Genomic DNA, 27,842 nt, shown 5'->3' with positions numbered 1-27,842 from the left:
TCACAGCGTTTAACAGCTGAAGCCTTCAAAAGACGCTGCGGGGTAAGTGTCGTGCTGCTTTGACTGCACGTGCCCTGTTGCTGCAGGTGGTTTCCACCACTACCGAAGCGACGAGGGTACTTCTTACCGTCCCATCTCCTCTTCGCTCTTTGCAACTTTGGGAGCTGGGTTGTCTTGGGGTTTTAAAGCAACGGCACCCAGTGCAATGAGGAGGCACAAGCTGCCTGGCTAGAAGGCATGTAGTGATACAATGCCTTTTTACAAGGGCATGGAGTGATAGGATGAGGGGGAATGGTTTTAAACTGAAAGAGGGGAGATTTAGATGAGATATTAGGAAGAAATTCTTTGCTGTGAGGGTGGTGAGACCCTGGCCCAGGTTGCCCAGAGAAGCTGTGGCTGCCCCCTCCCTGGCAGTGTTCAAGGCCAGGTTGGATGGGGCTTGGAGCAACCTAGTCTGGTGAAAGGTGTCCCTGCCCGTGGCAGGGGGGTTGGAACTAGATAGTCTTTAAGGTCCCCTCCAACCCAAACCATTCTATGGTTCTATGATTCTGTAGTCAGTGGAGCAGTATAGGCACCTCTGGATGGCAAGGGAAATTTTAGGAGGACTGAACTACTCTTTGGAGGTGGATATCTGTTGATGTGGACTGTGGAGTGGACGGTGCTCCTAAGTTCAGGTTATGCAGGAGGTCCTGAGCATGTAGCTACTGCTGCGTCTCCTGTGGAGGAGTTAGATGGAACCATCCCCCTGCCAGTCACCTTTTAGTGACTCCTCAGAGAGACATTAAAAAAAATATTTCTGCATTAACAAAGTTGACTGCTAAGCTAGTGAACGGGTGAAAGAGAAGTTGTTACTTCCAGCTTCAGTCTTGCAGGTGGAGCTGGATGCTTCCCATTTTAGGGATGTCTGACAGTTCCTCTCAGGAATCTTTTCCTCAGTTGATTGATACTTTGGCAAACATTAATTTGGGGGGGGTGAAATTTTCCATGCCAGTTTTCTGCCTCCTCAGACGGATATTTTTGAAGATCCAGCCAAAATTGTTCAGAGAAGGAAGCTGGAGAAAAACATGTTGTTTTCAATACTAAAATATTTCTCCCAGCCTGTCTATGAGGAGCCCTGGTACCTCCCTGCTGCAGAGCAGAGATTTGAAATTCGGTAAGGAGGCGTCTTTTGCGCATGTTCGCTGGGTTTTTTTTTTTGATCTCCCTGGAAATTTCCCTAGGCTTTCTTAATTTACAGGCTTTTTAAAAAAAAATAAGTATCCCACACATTTGGGAGAGATGTCACAGCGTTTAACAGCTGAAGCCTTCAAAAGACGCTGCGGGGTAAGTGTCGTGCTGCTTTGACTGCACGTGCCCTGTTGCTGCAGGTGGTTTCCACCACTACCGAAGCGACGAGGGTACTTCTTACCGTCCCATCTCCTCTTCGCTCTTTGCAACTTTGGGAGCTGGGTTGTCTTGGGGTTTTAAAGCAACGGCACCCAGTGCAATGAGGAGGCACAAGCTGCCTGGCTAGAAGGCATGTAGTGATACAATGCCTTTTTACAAGGGCATGGAGTGATAGGATGAGGGGGAATGGTTTTAAACTGAAAGAGGGGAGATTTAGATGAGATATTAGGAAGAAATTCTTTGCTGTGAGGGTGGTGAGACCCTGGCCCAGGTTGCCCAGAGAAGCTGTGGCTGCCCCCTCCCTGGCAGTGTTCAAGGCCAGGTTGGATGGGGCTTGGAGCAACCTAGTCTGGTGAAAGGTGTCCCTGCCCATGGCAGGGGGGTTGGAACTAGATGGGCTTTAAGGTCCCTTCCAACTGAAACCATTCTATAAGGCAAAAAAGAAAGAAATCACATTTTAAGGGAGAAGGGAAAGGAGCAAGTTGGGACAGAGAGAGGGGAACAAGTGCTAATGAGATTAGAAATTGCTTAGGGCTGCTCGGAGAGGGAGCTGGGACCAGGAGCCTGACACGAGGAAGCCCCCAGCACCTGGGTCTGCAGCCTGCAGAGCTTGGAGAGGGGCTGGCAGGGGGACAGGGGCAAGGAAAGGTTCAAAACCACCTGATGATATGAGGGAGAGGTATAGTCCAAGCATAATTCCCACCTCTTAGCCCGAGTACTCTTTGTAACACCCCAAGCCAGCACAGAGCCTATTTAAAAGCTGACCTTCAGGCTACAATTTATATATCTGCAGCCTTCCTCCTTTTCCCTGAATCTCATTTTTAAGGTGCTACACACAGCACGTGATCCTGCACTTCCTTATTTCCCGGTGAACACACAGCTTTAAATGCAACAGCCGTATTAAACTCGCCAGAACAAAGTACTTGTTGCTGGATTTTCATCCAGCAAGCCCAGCAAACGTCCGCTTTTTTGCAGCGTTAGGTATTAGAAAGGAACAAGACACACAGGCTTTGAGAGAAGAAAAAGAAAGGAAATCAAGCTGCTTTCATGCATTCTTTGTAATTATTTTTTCCCTGTTGTTCAGAATTCAAGTTTAAAAAAAATAGAAAAAAAAAAAGAAAGAGGACTCTAACATTTACTGGCAGTAATCATTTCACCATCTGCTCAGGCGTGCTGCTTCCAGAACACACGTTCTCAGCTGCTGAGCAGTCAGCTCTCCGCTCCCCTTCCTTTCGGAGGCAGGGATGCCAGCAGTTCCTAAACTGTAACAGCATGAACAAGGCCTTTTTTTTTTTTTCTTTTTTCCCCTTTCAGTCACTGGAATTTTTTGAAAAGGCAGGAGAGTTTGGACTTTTCACCAGCTTGTTTCCAAGACTGAGCTGTTCCCCTACTTGACAGTTCTTCATCTGAGTGCGAGTGGTAAAAACGTGGAGAATATTAATATTTTAATATTTTGGGGTCCCCCAAGCAGGTTTGCTTTGTAGTAGAGCTCCACTGGTACCTGGGCTGCTCTTAACGATGGATTTAGCCTGTGTTTCTTTAGCTGCACCTAGAGGAAAGCTTTCCTGGTGGGGTACTCTTATGCCTGGGCATAGACACTTTTGATTTCTGCTCTCATGAACCATCTTCACAGAATCACAGAATGCATCAGGGTGGAAGAGACCTCTGGGATCATCGAGTCCAACCGTTGCCCTGACACCACCATGTCAACTAGACCATGGCACTAAGTGCCATGTCCAGTCTTTTCTTAAACCCCTCCAGAGATGGTGACTCCACCACCTCCCTGGGCAGCCCCTTCCAATGGCTAATGACCCTTGCTGAGAAGAAATGCTTCCTAATGTCCAACCTGAACCTCCCTGGCGAAGCTTGAGGCTGTGTCCTCTTGTCCTATTGCTGGTTGCCTGGGAGAAGAGGCCAACTCCCAGTGCACTACGACCTCCCTTCAGGTAGTTGTAGACTGCAATAAGGTCACCTCTGAGCCTCCTCTTCTCCAGGCTAAACAACCCCAGAATCTTGCTGAGCTCAGCAACCCTCTTTCTAATGGCTTCTTCCCATTCTGTTCCACATGGTACAGCTAAGCCAGCACCGAGCTGCTCAGAGTCCTGGTCTCCTCTCTGACAGCCCAAACCCAGCAGTGAATAACAGCATATAAAGCAGCAGAAGTACCTCGCTATCCAACGGGCTTTGTTGGCTAAAAGGAGCTAGGACAGCCAGCGTTACCCTCTCTGCAGGCTCCTGCATCACTGCCCTTCAGCTAGCAGTGAGCAGAAGCACTTAAGTAAATATATGACTAATTTAGAGGGCAGAGGGTAACATTAATTAGCTCATCCTGTCCTTGAATGTTTCTGTGTCACTGACTCCCTAATCTATGGCTCTCGTGTTTTCTGTTGTTGTTTCTCATGGCAATAATAACCCACGATCTCAGTTTGTACATTTAAATTCAAAATGAAAAAACATCCATCAGCGAAAGATCCTATTCAATTCTCCCACTGTACAGCCATCGCTTTACAAAGAAATGAGCCAGAGTGAATTCCGAGCCCATTAGCCATGTCCCAGGGGGCATGAATCTGTATGCTTACAGATGTGCTTACAGATATAAATCTGCATTAAGAAAAAAAAAAAACTTGCTTGGCCAAAGGTATTTGTTCTAAAACACACACTTTAAAGTGCAGCTTTGTACTGAGAAGTCACTCTCTGGGATGGCTTTTTGTGATTTTATGTGTGTTTCATTGCACCAAGATCAAATTTACTCCTTTACAAGCAGGAGAAATGTTATTTCTCTGTCAGCCTTACGTACTTGCTCTGGTTTCCATAACCCAAACTAGATGGGTGTTTCCCATCCAGGAATCAGGGATTTTTTATCAGCATTTCATCCAGCTGAACTGTAACGCAGACCACAGAGGTTGGAGCCTCAAAACCACTTTGGGAATATCCCTTGTTTCTCAAGAGAGTGTCTGTGTTTGTGCATTAGCCTCTTTATTTTCACCTTTGAGCATGCTGTGACACTCAGACCGGTTCTTTGCAGCCATTTAAGAAAATATCAATCTCTGAGATTGAATGAGTTGGACATGCTATTTATAAAAAGGTTATGTGAGCCAAATATTTATCATCCTCGTAGCACAGGATGGTGACACAGGGCAAACCAGAAGATGGGCAGGTAGGAAAAAGGGCTTGGGAAGACAAGAAATGGAGGCTAAAGAACATGAGGAAGCAGAGAAAAGAGGAAAAGAGAAAAAAAGGGAAGATGTTTGGGCTTGAAAAGACTCCTAAATATCGGTGCCTATTGCAAATTTTCCCTGTGCAAGGGAAACCTGTCCATTGGTGTCGGGGCAATGGATGGACTTGATGATCCCAGAGGTCTCTTCCAACCTGATTGATTCTGTGATTCTGTGGCCTCCTGTTGCTGTTACCTAGATGTAGACAGAAGCTCCTTATAGTGTTGTTCTGCCTCCTCTGATGATTATTAGATGCAGTGCTGTGTGGTAAAGAGGAACAGGAAAATCCCCTGCAGACTTGCTGATTTTTAAGACCAAAAGCCCTTTCGCACCCTGGGACAGGCAGATGCTGTCCGCTTTCATAAGGTGAGTGGCTGTGTCACACAGGCTGTGCAAGACAAGCTCATCTGTGGGGCACAAAGGCTATATTCACTAGCTGAGGAGAATTAGAAACAGTCTGTGCTTGGGAGGTTGGGAGAAAGCGAACTGAATGACCTTGTTCCTTCAATGGAAACACAGATACCGTAAGCATGGATTAAGGGCAGCAGATTTGAGACCATCCGTGGTGTGAGGCGTGGTGGGAGAGGCCACGCTGACTTGTGATATTGGATATATCACTTGGAATAGGATGGGAAATCCTTTAATGTGTCTCTCCTGCCCACTTTGAGTTGCCTAGATGGTGGCACCCCCATTGCTTCCCCTGGAGAAATTACAGCCTGGCAGGGCTGGCATCTGTTGGTGCCTATAACCTTGGTCACAGCGAGCGCTTGGACTGAGCCCCTTCATTGCTTGTAAAACCCTCAAAGGACCCACACTGAGATGGACGTAAAGAGGCAGCAACAGGGAAGCAGTTGTTCTCCGAAGGAAGGAGTAGAGGGGTGTTGCTAACGCTGTGATTCCTCGGAGCAACATGTCCTGCTGCAGCCTGCCATGCCAAGAGAGGCACAGAGCCATGCGCGGCGTCTCCAAATGGTCTGTTAGCTTTCCCCGTGCTCTTGCTCAAAAAAAATAAAGGAAAAGGCAAGGGAGAGGGCAGAGACCCCAAGAGAGGCTGGGGAGGTGTTTTGGGGGGCGGCGGGGGGAGCCCCATCGTTTCTCTCTACTTGCTGTAATAACCTAAATGAACAGTTTTGAGGTTTCATAACGCTAGCCACCTCCTAATTAGGACAAGCTTAAAAAGGACCACTTGGCATCCTTGTTGGTGAGAGCCATGTGCTACCTGCAGCAGGCCAACTCCAAAATGAAACTGATTTTTTTCTCTTACCTACATTCTGCATTCAAGCAGCTGCTCCTAACAGGTGCTTGCTCTCTTCCTAGCAGATGGCGACGAAAAAATGGGTTTGTTGGCAGGTTTTGCCACAAAGCAGCCTTCGTATCACACATATTGATGTGTATACAAACATACACGCGCGCTATCAGGCTTTTCAGTTTAAAAAGTAATTCTCCTTCTGATATAAGGTCGGTCACGTGCGGTCTTGGTGAGAGCGGTAGGTATTTCTCTCTTCTGTATCCTGGGTCTAAAGGCGTTGGTGACTTAGCTGCCACATCAAAACCCTGGCTGACATTTCCCCATTAGTTTGACTCTTCTGCTGTATCGAAAGGACCATGTGGTAGGAGGAATATATAGTGTTAGGCTGCATATCTCTGTATTTATCTTTAATAGCTTCTACTAGGTTAAATAACAATGAACTAGAAAGCCAGCAGGTTTTAGACGAGGACTACCCTGATGTTTTTCTCCCTGTCATTGTTTAGGATAATAGAATAGAAATGCAGAAAACAAATGAGCTCTCTCCTTAAATAAAACAATGAACTGAAAATGTACAGTGGAGGAGAGACATAGCAATGCATTTCAACAAAGAAATATAACTGCAGCATTTTATCACCAGGAAACGCACCCAGGACCCTGAGTGCTGAAATGCGTTCAAAGCTGCCTTGGGGAAGGACGCAGGAAGATCATTTGTTCTGTGTTCATCCCTCGAAGAGAGACAGCTGTCAAACAAATCCGTCTATCCTGGTTTGTTTTTGGCCTGTTAACTCTGATTCCACCTCCCAGATTTTGCCTGGTGAGGGCTGTAAATTCAACAAAATGGTGCAAAGCAATGCCAGATTCAGAGGACTACGGCATCGCCCAAAAGACCTTCCCTACTTCTATTTCTTGTCGTGCAAGTAGCACCAGGAAGACCCCGTACTCGCTCTGTTTTGCTGTTCATTTCAAACAAACAGCCTGAGCCAAGACAACCAGATGAGGGTGACATCTGGCTCTCAAACCTCTGCCAAGTCACTGCTGTTCTGTAGCTGGCAGGGAGATGATGTGCTGGAAATGCCAGGTTCTTGCTGAAACGTAAAGTGCATTCCCTGCATTTTCTTTGCTTCCTCTCCAGCCACAATCAGTTTGGTATTTTGTTTTACTAATGGCCAGATTCAAATCTCTTTTCCAGCCTCATACATCCATTTCATTGATGCAAGGAGGCCTATACGATGGGTGGCGTTTGACCCTGAAGTCCAAGACGGTCTCGTATTTTCTAAGCTTACTGACAAATTAACTTGTTACCTTGAATGAATCTCATTCAAACATCCAAGCTCTTCCTGTGGGCTGTGTTTGTGGTGAGGATTGCTAATCACAGAATCACAGAATCTATCAGGTTGGAAGAGACCTCTGGGATCATCGAGTCCAACCTTTGACCTAACACCACTGTGTCAACTAGACCATGGCACTAAGTGCCACATCCAGTCTTCTCTTAAACACCTCCAGGGATGGTGACTCCACCACCTCCCTGGGCAGCCCCTTCCAACGGCTAATGACCCTTGCTGAGAAGAAAATCTTCCTAATGTCCAACCTGAACCTCCCCTGGTGCAGCTTGAGGCTGTGTCCTCTTGTCCTATCGCTAGTTGCCTGGGAGAAGAGGCCGACTCCCACCCCACTACAACCTCCTTTCAGGCAGTTGTAGAGAGCAAGGTCTCCCCTCAACCTCCTTTTCTTCAGGCTAAACAATCCCAGCTCCCTCAGCCGTTCCTCATAGGTCAGACCCTCCAGACCCTTCACCAGCTTGGTCGCCCTCCTCTGCACTCGCTCCAACACCTCAACATCTTTCTTGAAGTGCGGGGCCCAGAACTGGACACAGTACTCGAGGTGCAGCCTCACCAGTGCTGAGTACAGGGGGACATACACGAGAGCAGTTTGTATCTAAGCTCTTCCAGGAAGGAGTAGGTAGAGCTTGTGGCAGGTGGATAAGCTAAAAAGATCTGTAAATCTCCTTCACTACTATTTTTCTGTAAGTCTAAGGTGCACCTCTTTAATAAGAAATCACTATAGCTCGTGAAAACAAGCTCTGTAGCTTGTGAATCTGTCGCTAATCAAAGGTACGTGGAGTTAAAAGATATCTCACTAGGTCCCCTGTAGTACATTGCTCTCTTTTGTGCTCAGAAGCAGTTTGATCACAGCTACACAGGGGAAGCTCATTCAGGGATGGCGTGTGAAGGAGCTGACGCTGTAGGATTTGCCCTGTTTCCTTATGAAGGATTTTTACTTTCACCCCTCCCAGCGTGCTGCTGTACTCTCAGCATTTTTGGCAGCTGCCAGAGGGCATGAAAGAAATATCTACGCTGGTTTTGCAGCTGATGTTCTGGCCAAATGCATTTTTTCCCCTCTTCTGGTAAAATAGTTTTGCTGCAGGCACAAGTAACCAGTTTTCAAAATTGTAGAAGGAAAGTAATTGTGTTAAATAAATATGCACAGAGCTTGGACTGTCGAACTTGCTTTGCAAAGGGCGCAGGTCATATTTCTACTTTTCTAGTTAGCATTCAAAGTCTGACTTCTTTGCCGCGTATTTGCAGATTTCAGGAGTATCGTTGTGCTTTCAGCCCGTGGGTTTGTAAGCAGAAGCCATCTGCTTTCGAGGGCACTCACACCAGAAGTGGGTATTAATGCTTGAAGAATAACTCAAATCTTTTTAGGTGAACCGGCTTGCTGTGACACTGAAGTCTGATTTCCACAGTCCGTATCAAAACCTTCACCAAAGAGTCTGTAGATGGGTAAGGATTAGAGAAGCTGGATTAATTGTGTCTTATTTTGTCATGTGCAACTGTGCTAGTAACTCACTAGCAGTTTAATCTACCTAGATAGCTTTTGTGGAGCTGATTTCAGAGGAATGTGTGTTTAGATATGGCCCTAGCAGGGTGATGCAGGGAGTGACACTGGATTTAGTAGATCAATCAATCAAGCAGTCGGGTTGGAAGAGCCCTCTGGGATCATCGAGTCCAACCATTGCCCTGACACCACCATGTCAACTAGACCATGGCACTAAGTGCCATGTCCAGGCTTTTCTTAAACACCTCCAGAGATGGTGACTCCACCACCTCCCTGGGCAGCCCCTTCCAATGGCTAATGACCCTTGCTGAGGATCATCAGCTTCAATTTGACCCCAGCTGTGCCCATTTCCCTTTAGTGCTTTATCAGTTTTGGGACATGGGCTGACTCCCTGAAGTTTAATTCTGTTGCCTGATACACAAGAGTCACAGTGACATTCCTGATGTCCTGGAGAGGCATCTTCTGGCCTTTAGATGCCATTCCAGTGGGATGGGGATTCTCATCAGTCTTTTGTCAGACCTGCCAACCTCCTGAGCGTGTCTCTGGTACCCTGAGCTGCCTTGTATACACAGAGTTCACTGCAATACAAATAAAGTATATAGCTGACAGCATTACCCTGCCTTCCCTCTAAGATCGGTTGGTTTCAGCATCAAATGAGCAAAACCAAACTGATCTGTATGGAAATTCTCAGTACTGTACATGCTTATTCAAAAGGCGTTTTCATCTGCTGGCTCCAGTGTAATTCTCACACACAGAAAATGTAAACCGTAGCAATTTTTGGTTTTTAACTTCATCAAAAGTTGCCCTCTGTCTATGCTATAGGAATAGGTTAGAATATTTTGAATTAAAAACAAATTTGATCAATGATTTGTCAAACGTGGGGGGATCTTTGCATTGAAAGTTACGTACAGATGCTGGTAACTAACTTGAACCACATTGGATGCTACGCAACAGCTCAACGTGAAATATAATTCTGAATATCTTAACTGAATCTATGGCTTATGTATCTGTAGATTCTGTCCTTACCAATGGCACCATAATGCATCCTCCTGTAAAATAATCACTTAACTCATGAAACTATCATGACAGCATGGTTTATTCATGTCTGCACAAAAAATAATTGCTTGATATTATCCCAGTACTTGAGAGCAAAACTTTTTTCCCAGAAGAGATAACAAATAGCTAATTCAGGTTTCCAAAAGCATGTGTACTATTATCGTTAGTAAGAAGCTTAACCAACCTGAAAGCAAATGCTGAACGATCCAGATCTTAGTCTTATTAAGCTTGTGTGTTTTCTACCACTTAAAAGCCTATCAAAAACCTAAACATCTGGGTAAATGAGATTTTCTGGAAGGCAAGCTTTAAAGTTTACCTCGTTCTCTTTTTAAACAAGAAGGCGATGCTTCTATTTACGTGCCGTTTCTGGAACTCAAACGGAGCGAGTACATCACTGCTGCAGTGTTTCATGGAACATCCTTTGTTTATTCACACCGTGCCACTTTTAAACTTCAGATGTAAACAACAAAGGCTTCTTTGTATTTCACACTATCTCATACTCACTACCTTCTGAAGTCCAAAGCCAAAACACTGTGGAATTTTACTCTCCTCACACTTTCTTCTGCTTGTCAGATGCATTCTTCCAGCCTTTTCTATTTATAGTAGCTGGAAAACTACTTACCTTGTGATTAAAACGTGCTCTGTTCATTTTCTCTTGACTTTTCAGTCCTTATTATGGGCTAAAATTCTATCCCCTGGTAACCATTTCAAATATAATTTTAGTAGTAATTATGCATATATTCAATAACAGAAACAATTTGTCATCCTGAAGGATACAAATTGCTTTAAAGTGGTCGACCTGTCTGTGATCTGTGACATAGATGAAAAGTCCAGAAAATATTCCACTGAACTCGGTTGGCCAGACAGAAAGGTCAGAAAGACCCAGGCTGGAAATGCAACAGCTCTCTGACAACACACATTTTAGCGCAGAAGAGTACGGTTTCCATTTCAAACCAGAGTGGGAATTTTGGTTGGAAATTTCACAAAACTTTAGCTGTACTGGTCCTTGAGATCTGCCACTGAGAAGTCCCCCCTGCCTCTTTCACTTATATTTTATTTGACATACAGTGGGTCAGACTGTGAGTGGTGTCCACATCAATCTTGTACTGGATCCATCTGCTCTCTGTTTGCCGATGCTTGGAGGAGGAAGGCAAGGCTCTTTGCTCTTCTTCTCCCATTCTGTGCTTATCTCCATGGGAAAGACAAGCACAAACTACTCAGGCAGTTTTAGACACTGCTGTGCTGTGTTGCATACAGTCCTGTCCTATATATGTAGTATAAATGAACTCTTACTTTTCAGGAAAATCACAATAACATGGTGTTGATTTTTTCCTTCTCCAGGGACAGGTAGCATCCTTTATCATCCCATCCCCTTAAGCTGCATTAGAGCACAAGAGATATCTGATGAGCCCATCAATCGAATCCTGGGTTCAGTTTTGGACCCCTCACTACAAGACAGACCTTGAGGTGCTGGAGCGAGTACAGAGAAGGGCAACGAAGCTGGTGAAGGGTCTAGAGAACAAGTGTGATGGGGAGCGGCTGAGGGAACTGAGGGTGTTTAGTCTGGAGAAAAGGAGGCTCAGGGGAGACCTTCTCGCTCTCTACAACTGCCTGAAAGGAGGGTGTAGCGAGGTGGGGGTAGGTCTCTTCTCCCAAGTAGCAAGTGATAGGACAAGAGGCAATGGCCTCAGGTTGTGCCAGGGGAGGTTTAGATTGGGTATCAGGGACAATTTCTTCCTGGAAAGGGTTGTCAAGCACCGGAACAGGCTGCCCAGGGCAGTGGTGGAGTCCTCATTCCTGGAGGGATTTAAAAGCCGTGTAGATGTGGTGCTGAGGGACATGGGTTAGTGGTGGGCTTGGCAGTGTTAGGTTTATGGTTGCACTCAAAGGTCCTTTCCAACCTAAATGATTCTATGACTCTGTTTGGGTAGAACATTTAATGTGTAGCATAACAAATAATTTTGCTGTAAATTGCTAGGAGTGTTAGGTCCACCTTAGATGCCTCTCTGAACAGTCTTTCCTTATATAAGAAACCAGCAATATAGACTGAAAATACTTTAATAGTGACAGCAGGTAGTTTAGTAGGTGAGTCTAGTGGTAGGCATTCAAGGTGAGTGGTTCTCCCCTCTAGATTATCCTCCTATGGCAACACGAAAGCTTGGTTGAACAAGGAGTATCACCAAAATCCCCTTGACCTCAGTATGGCCAGAGTTCCCCTTGCAGTCTCAGCTGACCTAGGAGCTGCAAGGCATACTGTGTGATAACTTCCTTCATATTTGTGTTAACTCTGGCAACTGGAGCCTGCAACTTTGCTCAGGCTCCTCCTTGTGCCAAGTGGTGCACATATGGCCATTGTAAGAAACAGCGTGCGCCCTGTAGAGCTGGAATAAAAAAGGGTGAGTAGCATTAGCACCATTTTAAGGTATGAGAAACAGAAGCAGAAGGAGAGATTGGGAGCGCTTGTTTTGCTGAAAGCCACCAGGACAGTTGGAGGTGAGCTGGGTGATACTCCTGCTGCTCTAGAAGGTAGGCTCAGGGCTTTCACCACAAACAGCTCTGTCTTCTAAAGAGGGTGGACAGCACAATGCAAATCATCTCCCAGCTTTTTTTGGGATGAGATTGTTTAGCATTGCACACTAATGGTCATGAGAGGCTGAACAGAAAAACAGAGTTTGTTATTAGCGGCAAAATAAGTGGCAGAGATGACAGGCTGCCCAACCATTTCCATTGTAAGGATCTTGTTTCAGGTATTTCAGTATACCAATTTTTATGATTTCAGAAGTAAATATTCATACTTGGTCTCTGTCTGAAAGTTTTTCCCTCCAATCACAACAGAAGTAATTTCTGGATTTTTCAGGATGACTTTAGGAAAAGATAAATTGTTTATTCCTCTTAAAAATTCATATGTTTTCCTGAGAAACTGTCATGCTTATATATCATGGAAGAAATACTTGATATAAATCCAGTGTTGACTCCAGTGAGAAAAATTAAATGACGGCAATGTAACAGTAGAGCTGAACTGAGCCCTCTATGTTAAATATGTGAAATGAACTTTTTTACTTCCACATTGCAACTCCCCTGAATGAAAAATAATTGGAGGGATTTCCATTTATTGCAAAGGATACATGCACAAGGGAGTACCTTGCGTTGCCTGAGCTAGTCTGTGCTTTGCCACGAAGCGTGGTTCAGAGGTAACTGAGCTAATGGAAGTGGTGGTGTCAGGGCAATGGTTGGACTCGATCCCAGAGGTCTCTTCCAACCTGATTTATTCTGTGATTCTGTGATAAAGTCTTGTCAACACAGTGTAGAATCATAGAATTGTTATGATTGGAAAGAACCTTTAAGATCATCAAGTCCAACCAATATTTATATATGTGGAGTGTTTTCTTCTGCTCACAGGCAGCATGGATTTTCCTGATCTTACCATCACACTGCTTTTGGACCCAAGTTATCTTCTCAGAGTCATTCAGGACTGCACCACGTGGAGATACCAGTTCTGGTCTGCAACAGCCTGGAAGATTCTGCACTAAGCTTCACTGCTCCCTATATGGGTTGTTATCTCTGGCCCCATCTCAGTTTGGACCCGGCCATTTTTCATTTCAGGAATATGAGAGTAATGGATGAGTGATTAGTGAAGAACAGTCTGCTGTCTCAAACCACGGAATAGATTTTAGCTTTAGATCACTGAAAGTCAGAACAGGGCATATCTTTTCTTAGCCATCATAAATTATCCATGCAGGATGTACAGTAAAAGGCTGTTTGGCTGCGTTAAAATTGGCTAGACAAACAGAATTTCCATCTCTCTCAATGGCTCCTTCAACACCTAATTAGTTCCCAGATGCTAGTTGAGCAAGATGTCTTTTATCTTTGCTAATGTTATCTTCCTATACCTCCTAAATGCCCCCTGGTGCCATTCTTCACTTTCATCTTTCTTCCCTCAAGAGAAGGCAGGATGGGTGTTCAGGAAGCTCTATTCTGAAGGTCAAGCTTGTAAAGACTGTGGGTCAAGTTGATCCTGTTATACCAGTCAGTATCTGAAGCAAAAGCTTTGAATCCAGAATTAGATTGATATGATGGAGAGCAGGATGCAAGTTTCTTTATATGCATGTTCATAGGATCAATATCCAACAGGAAAAAATAGAATTGCAGATTTTATTTCACTGTCAGCTCCATTTAATACAATTTAGGACAAATTCAATGTTCACCTTTTCCCATTGCTAGAAGGTGCAAAGTAGTCTGTCTGTATAAATCTGCCATTTCAGCTGGCACAGCTGATTGGTGTGGGCAACGAGGAAGTACGCTCAGATGTAAAATAGTAGGAAATATCAGACTAACTGCATTCCTGATCCTTTCCTAGACCCTCTGAGCATAAGCACTTGGGGACTCAGATATGTTAATAGCCAGGCTATCGGCCAACTGTGATTTACCTTGGCAGGTCTGATTTATATCCAAGCCCAGCAATTCTTTCCCCTCTGGCAGGAACGAATGACCAGCCAGCTTCCTTCAAGCCAAGTATTTAAGAGAAAAGCATTTCAGAGAAAGCAGATCTTCAAACCAATGGAACAGGCTATATATATATACATGCAGCTTTCCCCTAAGGCTCATGAAGCTCTGTCTAGCTAGGTTCAGTTTACTCGATTCAGATGACATGCTCGGTTCTGTGGGAGGGTTTTGTCAATAGGCAAAAGCTCTGGCAAAGTCAGTTTTCCAATTTTATAAATGAGAATCCAGATTCTTCAGCTTAGACTTTGCCCCACCATCTTTTAAGATTCTATTGTATTTCCTTCTTATCTGCATTTTCCCTGTGCTGCACTGGAACAATACACCCGTATGAACAATTCCAGCAGGCCCATGTAAAAGCATTTCTCCTCTTTGACCAGGTTATGTGTAGTCCCTATAGGATGTTTATGTCTTCAGATTTATAATGTAGTCACATAGCAGCTTGTTTTCTATCACAGCAAAGACCAAAGCAAGCTGTGAAGTCAATGGCTTTCACCATTTCTGCTATGCTATGAAGGAGGCAGAATTTATACCAACATAATTGGATCATTCCCAGTTTCAATCTTGCCCGATTTGCAAGAGCCACGCTCTGAAGTAAGTTCTGAGACTAGATATCTTCTCTGCAAGGATATTACAGAATCACGGAATCACAGAATCAGTCAGGTTGGAAGAGACCTCTGGGATCATCGAGTCCAGCCATTGCCCTGACACCACCATGTCAACTAGAGCATGGCACTAAGTGCCATGTCCAGGCTTTTCTTAAACCCCTCCAGAGATGGTGACTCCACCACCTCCCTGGGCAGCCCCTTCCAATGTCTAATGACCCTTGCTGAAAAGAAACGCTTCCTAATGTCCAACCTGAACCTGCCCTGGCGAAGCTTGAGGCTGTGTCCTCTTGTCCTAGTGCTAGTTGCCCGGGAGAAGAGGCCGACTCCCACTCCACTACAACCTCCCTTCAGGTAGTTGTAGACTGCAGTAAGGTCACCTCTGAGCCTCCTCTTCTCCAGGCTAAACAACCCCATCTCCCTCAGCCGTTCCTCATAGGTCAGACCCTCCAGACCCTTCACCACTTGGTCACCCTCCTCTGGACTCGCTCCAACACCTCAACATCTTTCTTGAAGTGCGGGGCCCAGAACTGGACACAGGTTTCAAGGTGCGGCCTCACCAGTACTGTGTAGAGAGGGACAATCACTTCCCTAGACCTGCTGGCTACACTATATATTAATAATACTTAGAAATTATATAGCACTCCAAAACCCTGTGCAAGCGTTAGCTAATTATGTAGTAATTGATTCTTGCGGCACCTATCAAATATATCAATATCATTCAGTCCGTTGTGCAGAAAGGTGACTGGAAACAGGCAGGTATGGATATCTGATCCCAGTCCATGATGCTGCCCAGTGTGGTAGCTGGGGTTAGACTTCAGCACTTGCCAGCCACTGCTCCCACATTTCCCTTGGCAGGATCCATCTTCCCATCTGGCTCGCTGTGGATAAACACGTGATTTTAGAGTTGTTTAGTTTGGAGAAAAGGAGGCTGAGGGGAGACCACCTCACTCTCTACAACTGCCTGAAAGGAGGGTGTAGCGAGGTGGGGGTCAGTCACTTCTCCCAAGTAACAAGCAATAGGATGAGAGGAAACAGCCTCAAGTTGCACCAGGGGAGGTTTAGATTGGAGATCAGGGACAATTTCTTCACTGAAAGGGTTGTCAAGCATTGGAACAGGCTGCCCAGCGCAGTGGTGGAGTCACCGTCCCTGGAGGTACTTAGAAGCCATGTAGATGTGGTGCTGAGGGACATGGTTTAGTGGTGGACTTGGAAGTGCTGGGTTAACGGTTGGACTTCATGTTCTTAAAGGTCCTTTCTAACCAAAACAATTCTATGAGTCTATGATTTCCCAAAGGAGGTCACCTACATGGATGCGAATGTGGATTTTACCAGCTAGACATGATTTCAGCCATTCCTCAGGACTTTGTAGAGGTCACTGGCATCTGTTAGTTTGGAAAACATCAGTAAGTGACATGGAGAAGACTGGGCCTAGCACAGCAAACTGAATTTTAATATTTGCTAGAATAACAGTTGAGTGTTTATCAGTGAGGTGCTCCAGCCAACTGAAGGCAGCACAAAGGAAACCGTTTAAAATAATATATCGAGATGTACTGCAGAGCAGGCTGTCTTGCAGAAAAGTAGAGGTGTATCTACATGACACTTAGCAAATGAAGGAGAAAATTAAACATTATTTCTTAATTGCACATTATTGAGGCCTCACGCTACTCATTACTTTAGTTCCTCTGGACCAAAGTAGGGAATAGCTGGTCCTCAATACAAGTGAGCATGTATTGCTGAATTTCTACTCCCAAGCCTGCCAGCAGCTAATCCAAAAACTTGGCAAAGTCGGTTAATTTGTTTTCCAGTTGAAAATATCACAGTAATCATGTATCTAGGAGGTACACGTACTTCCATCCTACAGAAGATCAAGTCCGTGCAACTAATTCCTGCAGGCCTTCTGAAATAGTGCAGCTCCTTTAACTCTTAGTGCTTTTGGAAACAGAGCTGAATTTCAGCGTTGCTGGTGATGGTATGAAATTTTGAGTAGCCCATATAATAAAAGGGGTGGCCCTAGAGACTGTTAAGTAGGCCCTCCTTGCTGGAGCACTCGCCTTACAGGTTTACATCAAGGATGAATGATGATAGAGAAGCCCAAGCTGTCACAAGTGTCGAGATACTCTGCAGTATTTTCAACATCAGTTATTTTAGAGGGGCCGTTAGAAATACAGTAGCTTTGTGTAATTTGCTGAGACATGGGACTAGCTGGATATTGCACTGGCCTGTAAGTACAGGCTGTGAGCTTGCTTTTAAAGTGTGTATTGAATCAAACACAGGATGATGCTGTTTTTATTAAAAGCCACAAAATACTTGAAACCAATTAATACTCCGCTGCTTTACTAATGCCTCTGCTCAGAAAATTAAATGGTTTCATTTAACAAAACCAATTTTAAAGCTTTTTTTTCTCAAATCTATAAGTGGGAGAAGAGGAGGCTCAGAGGTGACCTTATTGCAGTCTACAGCTACCTGAAGGGAGGTTGTAGTGAAGTGGGAGTCGGCCTCTTCTCCCAGGCAACTAGTGATAGGACAAGAGGACACAGCCTCAAGCTTCGCCAGGGGAGGTTCAGGTTGGACATTAGGAAGCATTTCTTCTCAGCAAGGGTCATTAGGCATTGGAAGGGGCTGCCCAGGGAGGTGGTGGAGTCACCATCTCTGGAGGGGTTTAAGAAAAGACTGGACATGGCACTTAGTGCCATGGTCTCGTTGCCATGGTGGTGTCAGGGCAATGGTTGGACTCGATGATCCCAGAGGTCTCTTCCAACCTGACTGATTCTGTGATTCTGTGATTCTGTGCGTTCAACCCCTTCTCTACACTTCCATGAACCGTGCATTTTCAGCACAACATATCAAAGTGTCAAGTGGCTTCCAGTCTGTTCCTTCAAGTATGTGGAGGTACAAGGGAATTGTGCTTTTCTGGCACAGTTCATTCCAAATTCCTAAGGCACTTCACAAGTATTACCTGCTTCCATCTGAATATAAACAAGGAGCCGAACACCTTGAATGTGTTGTTGCCATGCTGTAATGTCAAATGATTAACTGTTTTGACATCCTTTGGCTCAGTATAATGAGCTGGCCACACAAAGCTGAAGCAGTGGTTACTGTCAGTTCAGAGGGCAGTGGCAAATCAAAGTGCAGGCGTATTGTGTGCTAAATGCAGTTGCTTGGGAGTAAGTGAAGAACAACCTTCTGTGGTTACACTGGTTTGGTTTGTTCCTTGGCAGCCGTACCGTATGATCTCCCCTGTTGAGGACAGCATTTCATATCACATCCCATAACTGAGCTGCATTGCTGCCAGTGGAACAAACCAATTTCTCTAACACGCAGACTCTGCTCTGTCCCGGTGACCCAGTGTGTGGCCTTCAAGTTAAAAAGCCAGAACATCTGTAAGATGATACCATCTCTCTAAATGACTAGGACATCCTTTAAAATCTTTCTAACTGCATCTGCATGTCATGGGATCCTCTCACTGCAGAGGAGATGGGACTGGTAGCACTGGGTTAAGAGGCAGACAGTTGGATAACCAACTCGTATGGTGCAAATGGAAAAAGAAAAAAAAGGTTTGATTTCACAGAATCACAGAATCACAAAATCAATCAGGTTGGAAGAGACTTCTAGGATCATCGAGTCCAACTATTGCCCTGACACCACCATGTCAACTAGACCATGGCACTAAGTGCCATGACCAGTCTTTTCTTAAACACCTCCAGAGATGGTGACTCCACCACCTCCCTGGGCAGCCCATTCCAATGTCTAATGACCCTTTCTGAGAACCCTTTGCTGCAACCCATTGTGGATTCAAGCCTGTGTGTCCAAAATCATGTCTTTACTGACAGCGATGTTTGTGCCAGTTGCTGGTCCTATGCGTGTAGTGTTCATGTGTGTAGCACTGGCTATTTGATGGTCCAATATCCGTGGTGCAAGTGGGATTCTCTAGGCAGTGCCTCAGAATCACAGAATCACAGAATCAATCAGGTTGAGAAGAGACCTCTGGGATCATCGAGTCCAACCATTGCCCTGACACCACCATGTCAACTAGACCATGGCATTAAGTGCCATGTCAAGTCTTTTCCTTTCTGCCAAGCGCCTTGCACAACTCCAGTCTTAGTGCCACCAGGAGGAAAACTGCTTCTTGCCAGTATGTGCTGCACAAATCCAAATATAGATACAAATCTGCATCCACAATAATCGCTCCAGTTCACTACTTCACTAATATATTTTCCTTAGGATAGTTGAGCATCTTAGGAATCAGTTCTGGAGAAAAAGCATCTGCAAAGCTTCAGCTGTCCATGAAGGTCTTGGCACAGGTAATACCATTGCAGAAAGCTGCGTAATTCCTCCTGTGTTCACAGCTGAGGAATTTGGGCGTTTCCCACACCAACTCATGGTTATGATTTTGAAGAGAAGTCTCAAGTTCAAGCTACAGCAAAAGAGGTTCAGAGCAAATCACTGAAATGAACAGTGGCAGGTCGGTGCAACCAGGTTGGCTTCAGGTATGAAAAGAACTTAAACTGGAAATTGCTTGCACATTAGCATCATGGGTAAGCTGTGATTTAAATTGTCCCTGCTGCTGAAGGAATGAAAAGTGGGCTGCTTCTGTGCTTAAGGTATGTCTCCAAGATGATCCAGCAGAATTATTGACAAGTTAGGTCTGATGTTTTATGCCGCAGATTGCTTGAGTTATCAGAATTTAGTAGACACACATAGAATCCAGCGTTTCAGAGTTGATGTGACTTTAGCAGGGGAAGCTCGTGTCCTGCACACATAATGTAGTTTTTTGAAGAGAGCAGGTGCATAAAAGGGAGCCAGGCGCTGTGGAATAAGAGGAAAGTTTCTCTTCTGAATGAATAACTGGTTATAAATAGGAAATAAAAGATACAAATAACTGGGCAGTTTTTGCGGTGAAGGGAGATTAGCAATTACCTGTCTTGGGAACCTGTGCAGTTCAATATACTCATAAAAGAGCTGGAAAAGGGACACAGACAATAGTGATATGCCAAAATCTGCTGATGGTGTAGAGTCACTCCAGGTAAGCAAAAGTAGACATGACTACAAAAAGTTGCAGAAGAATCTGACGATATCATAGGACTGGGCAACAAAATAGCTGCTGAAATTCCATGTCGATAAAAGTCAAGTGCAGACACAATGACAGGGTTTAAATTAGCCCGCGAAAGAGGTCCTGGCATCATTGCAGATGGTTCTTTGAAAACATCTGCTCAGTGCTCAGCAGAGGTCAGAAGGGCAAGTGGAATGCTAAGAATTGCTGGGAAAGAGATGGAGAGTAAAAGAGAAAACGTAAGTACACCACTGAATAAATCCATGGTGATCTTGAATAGAGTGCAGTCCCAGTCACCCCCTCTCAATGCCGCAGTAAAATAGAACTAGAAAAGATGCAGCAAAGGGCAAGAAGGCTGACCTGAGTTATGAAGTGGGGAGTCTAAGCCTGTGAAGCTTACTGAAGAAATGAATGAGCAGGATTAAGGCAGAGGTGTAAGATCAAAATTGCTATGGAGAGAGTGAATAAGGAATTATTTTTTGCAGCAGCAGATGTAATGACGTGGTCAGGCAACGAGTTTAAAGCAAACAACAGGAAACAACTTTCACAGTCTATAATAAATCAGGAAACTCATCAAGCAAAATCTTTTACATGCTGGAAGTACAGATTGTTTAAAAAAGTCATGGTGCTGAGGTTCCCGGCATTGGCTCCAACATGTTCCTCCAGCACGTATCCCGAGGTATCGAGCTCTGTCCTTTACAGCTGGGTGAGGTTTGGGTTCTGGTTTGGTTTGGCCTCTCACCAGTAGAACCTGCCAGATTTTTTGGGCTGGATTATAAACAGTTCAAGGATCCTTGTGATCTTCTAGTGTGATCTCTCCTATGACAAATGCCACAGAAACCCCATGAATGAATTAAGGAATTAATTCTCTTTGAATTGCAGTGGAATATGGGGGAGAAAAAGATCCAATAGTACCTTAAAAATTTCCTGCACTGAGTAAAAGATCCCAAGGGCTAATTACATTCTCCCTAATTTGGTCCTTCCCATTTCTACATGCAAATGCTGCAGCATGGTAATGGGAGGTCGCATCAGATGGCTCAGGAATTTTGAGACAGCGAGGACTAAAAAGTCTGCTAGAGCAGGTTTATCATCAAATTATATCTGCTTCAGTGGCAGAAAATCAATCAAGGGTGGGCTGATTTACACCTGCCAGAGCCAGCACATCATGAACTTCATCATCTTTCCCAGTGATGTTTTTATCTTTTCATCGACGCAGTCAGTGCGAGGAAAATATTTTCCCGTTTAAAATCAAAACATTCAAGGTAGCGTTTGGCAGAGCGTCGGAGCCTGGGGTTCCCGCTGCTTCTGACAACAGTGCTGGTATCTTTTGCTAATGACCAAAGTGTGATATAATGAGTTGTCTTGGGCTTCTGCTTTATTCAGCGTGCAGTGTTTTAATAGACTGTTAGTAATTCTGAAAGGGATAAATGATGTTTATGCCCTCTTGTGGTACGTTATTGAACAGAATGGATTTTCTAACTGACAAAATTAGGCCAATGATGGAAAAGTCCCAGGTAAAAATCTGTAACGAATACTATTTCGCACAGTAGAAAAATATCTATCCCTGCAGCAGCATCCTCATGACTCAGTTCAGGGGGAGGAAGCCAATTTTATAGAATCATAGAATCATTTTCGTTGGAAAAGACCTTTAAGATCATCATGCATGTACAGCAGCAAGCAAATGACTAATGCCCGTGATGACAGAGTTTGCGCCATCTTTCTGGAGTGAAGATAATTTTAAAAGTGCTTCTATTTGCTAAGAAGGTTAGAAAGTAAGTGAAATACTGCTTTCTAAAAGGGGTTGTGCTGACACCTCTGTGTTAATTGTTGCTGACGTGATACATGCCTTCACATTTTTTGTCTTCTTTGCTCACACATCTGATGGGTAAATAATCTGATTCCCTTGGGACAAAGCCTGTCCCAAAGATGAAAAACACTGTTCGGTGATTTTAAATGGAGAAATAAGGCCAGATTCCTGTGAAACTGGGCTTGTTATCCCGCCGTGTTCAAATACAATGAATTAACAAGTCAACGTCTTCCTAAGCTGCACTGAGAATTTAGATGTAGGGTTGGGAACCCAGGGGCTCCCCAGACAGGTCAGTCATGCATTTTGTGTCAATCTTACTTCATACCTGATTGAAAACGGAATGCAGCAAAATGTATCCTCCAGACAGTGAAATTACCAGAATAAATCAGAATCATGCTCTACAAAATCCAGCAACTGATGTCAGAGTGTGGTCAGTACTTAGCTGTGCTGAGGCAGGATCTAGGAAACCCTGTTGTAGGAAATGCAAAGACTTTTTGTTCCCAAATAATCACCTATTATTTAGCATTATCTAATGCTGTGAAGAAGCATTATTTCCATTACGTCATCTTTCTCTCTGCCCAGCCATCAAGTATGTAGAACACTTGTAAAGAGGAAGGGAATGACTTCCTTTCCACATCCATGATGAGTACAACCACAATAGTAGGTTTAAATAAAAGTAGTGGGCTTAACTGGGCTGGGCTTTAGGAGAAGCTCTCTAACAAGATGGTAAATACTGGAATGACCTCCTCGAGGAAACTGGAGGATCTCCATCTCCGAAGATCTTTCAGAAACAGTTAAACAAAAGTTTGCTGGGAGTAAGGTAGCTATCGTTCATTGTATCATGATGAAAGAAGTTGGACTTGATGACTTACAACAGGTCTGCCAGCTCTGTTTTTGTGATTCTGTGTGGTGATTTCCTTTTGTTGGATTTATTTATTAGTATGATGAGAGAACATATATTTATCTGGTAATCGTAAATGCTGACCCTTCGTTCTTACAGTTGATCTTATTGTCAAGTCTGGCTGATAGCAATGCAATTCCATCTACGTCCAGTACTTAACAAGTATACTTTGCAACAGTAGTCTGACACCAATTAAAGTGCTTATTAGGTCATCATGGACTTCAGTGACCACAAGTCATGTCCCCACTGAGACAAGAATTGACCCCAAAATGTTGGTAATTACCAGTTTCCTTAGAAAAGGAAAATTCAGTAGGAAAAACTTCAGGGCAAATAATGTTAAAAAGAAATTTCCTCTATCAGAAACCTTTCAGAAGTTTCAAATTCAGTTAGAGGATATCAGAAAGAAATTAAAGTCCAATTTAAAGTCCCCACCCACATTCCTCCTTCTTTTCCTGCAAAGTGATTATTGCTCCTGGTCCACGTATTGGCAAATCTTTCAGAAATGAGCCATAATTTGCCTTAAAAATACCTTTCTGGTCATGATGCAGCTGTTCTTTTTGAAGGATGGGTTTGCAGTGAAAAGAGCCCAAATGTTCTTATTTCTCAATGACATCAGTGGGACTAAAATTTCACCCAGAAATTCTTCTTGGCCTAAGGAAATTTGGGGTGGATAGCACACTTCAAAGCTGAGGCATCTGGCAGGTGAAGCTCTTGGACACCTCAAGGCAGCTGGTCAGGCTTGGTCAAAGTGTGCTCTGCTGCCTTTCGCTTTTGTTTCCCACTTTCATTGATGGCACCACAACCCCACCTGGCGTGGTTAATGAAGAGGAGAGAACGAATGTGTGGCCATAACATATTAAACAAATGAGCCATTAAAACAGGAGGGTGCACTGCCTCTTCTCACCAACGCCTACTTTGGTGCCCGCAGTGTCTCCTAGAAAAATAACGGGTGAACAAGGATAAAGAGCTTTCTGCTGTAGCTGTGGTCCAAGCACTGAGAGATGTCTGTGGCTCCTGCTGAGGGAAAACCTAACGTCATTCATCAGGAGAGAAGCCAAGAAACCACTAATGGCTTTCCATCGTGTTTCTTGACAGGTATTGACGGAGGGTGGTTTTGGTCCCATCACAACAGAAATCCGGGAGGCTCCAGAGTTTTATTACGCCGAAGATTACCATCAGCAGTACCTCAGTAAGAACCCCGGCGGATACTGCGGCCTCGGGGGAACAGGGCTTTCCTGCCCTATTGGGATCAAGAAATAGCCTGTGCTTCCTCCACCGCCTCCACTTTGTTTTAGGGACTTGTTTGAAAAAAGACCTACAACCCTGACAGGCGTTACGGTACGCCCGCAGCATCAGCGCGTAGAGATCTGGGAACCTGTTGGGGTGGCTTTCCATAATCTGAGCAGTTTCCCATTCACCACCATTAAAAGCCAAAGTAGTGGTAGAAATTGTGCTTCTTACTCTGTGCAGCTCACTGGGTTTGCTTGAAATCTTGTAATCTGGAGAGAAAAGCAACTTCTAAAAGTTTGGCTTCAAATGCTGCTAAAAGGATGAATTAGGGGGTGGTTGCACCTGCTGACTGCTTTGCATAGCTAATGCCTTCAGGCGTGTTTATTTTCTTGGGTTAATGAATTTGCTCGTGTTATGAGAGCTTTGACTTCTGGAAATATGGTTGGGCTCATCTTAACTATCACAACCCTGTAATTTGATGTCTTTGAGAACGGTGAATTTAGAAGATCAGTAATTCTCTCGCAATTCCACTTTCACAGCAACATGTAATATCACCTCTAGTGCCTATTTTCTGAAACAATTTTAGTAAGAAAAAGTAAAAATTGTGATGCTTCTTTTTGACAGTTCTAAAAAGTGTATAAACAGAAAAAGAAATCAGTTTTGTTTCCTGCACTACAATAAATTACAAAAAAAAAGAAAAATATTGTCTGCAATGTGTTCCATGTCTCTAAGTATATATCTGGGTAGATCTAAAAAAAGTATCAAATATTATAAAAGGCTGCAGCCTGCTAATTAAACACCAGGGCTTTTAAATCTGTATTATCGTGCATGACAGTAGGGAGGACTAGAATACATATTGTCTGCACTGTAACATAATTATTCCTATGATTATTTGTACTTCAGGAGGCTGTGGAGCTCCCACCAAGACCAGAGCTCATGATGGCAGGTCCTGTGCAAACGTAATGTCGGGCAGTCTCTGCCCTGGTGCGTGTACAGTCAAAATGGCAGAACAGCCAGAAAGGGGCAAAATAAATTTTAATTTTATTGACGGAGTTCTCAGAGTGGAGACTAAAAGCTACAGCTAAAGGATGTAGGGGATGCAGGGATTATCCTAGATGGATATGGGGTCCTGTGGGTTATATATACACTATGGAGCATCCTAGCTTCAGTAGGAGAGGTGGGGATGGGTTTGTCCCACCCATCCAACTTGCTGCTTGTGGCACTTCCCGGAGCAGTGGGAGGTGTGGGCTTGAGCGTCTCATGTGTTTCCTATTTTGGAGGCTATCTTAATCACTAAGTTTGGAGAACATGTGGTGTGTCCTCTTGGTTTCTTCAGGGAAAGCTTATAGGAGCCTGCCTTGATATGTCAATTCTGAGCAGCAGAGCACATAAAGCCATTTTTGAGGGCCAGATGGTGGGGACCCAGAGACACAAATCCACAGCATTTCCTTTTGGATAGCTCTCCATGGCACTCCTCTCCATATCTTGATTTGATGTTTCCTGCTCACCAGCTCAGATTTTAGGCTCAGAAAGGCCCAAAACAGCTCCATGAACATCTCCTGTAACTACCCAGCAGACCAGATCCTGTTCCAGGTTTGGAGTGACTGAAAATGTTCATCAGATAGTCTTTGGGCTTGTAAATCCACTGCTGAAGTCTTGCCTGCTTTATCCAAAGACAGTTTGTGCCAGAGAAATTAGCTCCTCATCTTCCCTTGTTCCTCAGCTCATACTGAGTTCATTTCAGTCTCAAAAGCCAGAGGAAACCTGTCCTTTAGCAGAGGAAAATCTTATGAGGAGCTACTTCTAGTAGGATTGCCATGTTAGGCTCTTTCTGGAGGTGCCACAAAACGTGCCCACATCACACTTGGGATTTCCAGTTGCTGTGGTAACTGATCACCTGTCCTTAATGTGTTGTGCCACTGAATTGTTCTAGTGCTCACTGTCAAGGAAACCAGCACTTTCGTCTGATTTCCTGGTATGAGGTGACATGAAAGCAAAGAAGAGAGGAAAATAAAGTCTGTCTTTCATCCTATGCGTTTTTAACTTCTGCGTAATTCAGACTTCAGTGGGATAACTCCTGATTTGCTCCAATGTACGAGGCAAAACGTTTCATATGCTGAATCATTCAGGTGCTCATAAAATGTTGCTCGGTTCCCTTCTGTCCTTTCCCCTCCCTTCCCTCCTACTCCACGCAATAGTTATTACAGAATCACAGAATCACAGAATCACAGAATGTTAGGGATTGGAAGGGACCTCGAAAGATCATCTAGTCCAATCCCCCTGCCGGGGCAGGATTGCCTAGACCATATCACACAGGAACGCGTCCAGGCGGGTTTTGAATGTCTCCAGAGAAGGAGACTCCACAACCTCTCTGGGCAGCCTGTTCCAGTGTTCAGTCACCCTTACAGTAAAGAAGTTTTTCCTCAAATTTAAGTGGAACCTCCTGTGCTCCAGCTTGCACCCATTGCCCCTTGTCCTGTCAAGGGATGTCACTGAGAAGAGCCTGGCTCCATCCTCTTGACACTTGCCCTTTACATATTTATAAACATTAATGAGGTCCCCCCTCAGTCTCCTCTTCTCTAAGCTAAAGAGACCCAGCTCCCTCAGCCTCTCCTCATAAGGGAGATGTTCCACTCCCTTAATCATCTTCGTGGCTCTGCGCTGGACTCTCTCTAGCAGTTCCCTGTCCTTCTTGAACTGAGGGGCCCAGAACTGGACACAATACTCCAGATGCGGCCTCACCAGGGCAGAGTAGAGGGGGAGGAGAACCTCTCTCGACCTGCTGACCACACCCCTTCTAATACACCCCAGGATGCCATTGGCCTTCTTGGCCACAAGGGCACACTGCTGGCTCATGGTCATCCTGTTGTCCACTAGGACCCCCAGGTCCCTTTCCCCTGTGCTGCTCTCCAACAGCTCTGTCCCCAACTTGTACTGGTACATGGGGTTGTTCTTGCCCAGATGCAGGACTCTGCACTTGCCCTTGTTATATTTCATTAAATTTCTCCCCACCCAACTCTCCAGCCTGTCCAGGTCTCTCTGAATGGCTGCGCAGCCTTCCGGCATCTCAGCCACTCCTCCCAGTTTTGTGTCATCAGCGAACTTGCTGACAGCGCACTCTAATCCCTCATCCAAGTCATTAATGAATATATTGAATAGAACTGGTCCCAGAACTGACCCTTGCGGAACTCCGCTAGACACAGACCTCCAACTGGACTCTGTCCCGCTGACCACTACTCTCTGGCTTCTTTCCTTCAGCCAGTTCACAATCCACCTCACTACCCGATCATCCAGACCACACTTCCCCAGTTTAGCTGCAAGGATGCTGTGGGAGACCGTGTCAAACGCTTTACTGAAATCGAGATAGACCACATCCACAGCTTTACCATCATCTATCCACCGGGTAACATCCTCATAAAAGGCTATCAAGTTGGTTGAGCAAGACTTCCCGTTGGTGAAGCCATGTTGACTGCCCCTAATGATCCCCCTATCCTTGATGTGCCTAGAGACAGCACCAAGAACAAGTTGCTCCATCACCTTTCCAGGGATGGAGGTGAGGCTGACTGGTCTATAGTTTTGAAATTTGACTGGTCTATTGTTTTGAAACAAGCTGGAAAGTGTTCGGAGAAAGCACCATTCCGTCCTTAACGTAGCCGGCCTCAAGTCTGAACATGACTGAGGGGGTTTTTTTAAGTCCTGTCCTCATGGAAATAATGTCTCAGTTTAGAAATCAGCATAGATGGGTCCATTGATGCTAGAACTGGCCCACACCAAAATATGATGCCACCACAGGATTAATTATGGACTAACTGTAGGGTGGAGTTTTGGCCTTGACTCCTTGCAGTTGATGCTGAAGGTACAAAGAGTATCAGGGATAAAATCAGTAGAGGTGAAATGCTGGTGATTCAGCCTCATGGATTAGTTTTTTAAGATGGATTTGGTTTTGTAAGCCACCCTTGCCCACAGGGAAGAAGGGAGTGGCTGCCTCAACATCCTTGATAC

The 27,842-nt window shown here is 44.7% G+C and overlaps 1 protein-coding gene across 1 annotated transcript in view; it reads left to right on the top strand.

Moving 5' to 3' along the window:
* The window catches only part of MSRA (methionine sulfoxide reductase A), a 327,591-nt gene extending 303,073 nt beyond the window's left edge, over positions 1 to 24,518 (top strand). Inside the window, exon 6 of the mRNA XM_068405678.1 lies at positions 23,706 to 24,518. Coding sequence (XP_068261779.1) covers positions 23,706 to 23,870 — 165 coding nt within the window. The 3' untranslated portion in view covers positions 23,871 to 24,518. The remainder of the gene's footprint in view (positions 1 to 23,705) is intronic.
* Positions 24,519 to 27,842: the final 3,324 nt, after the last annotated feature.

The sequence above is a fragment of the Nyctibius grandis genome, chromosome 1 (assembly GCF_013368605.1).
Source record: "Nyctibius grandis isolate bNycGra1 chromosome 1, bNycGra1.pri, whole genome shotgun sequence".
NCBI classification, from domain to species: Eukaryota; Metazoa; Chordata; class Aves; order Nyctibiiformes; family Nyctibiidae; genus Nyctibius; species Nyctibius grandis.
Note: the sequence above shows the minus strand (reverse complement) of the source record. Positions and strands in the feature narration are given on the sequence as shown.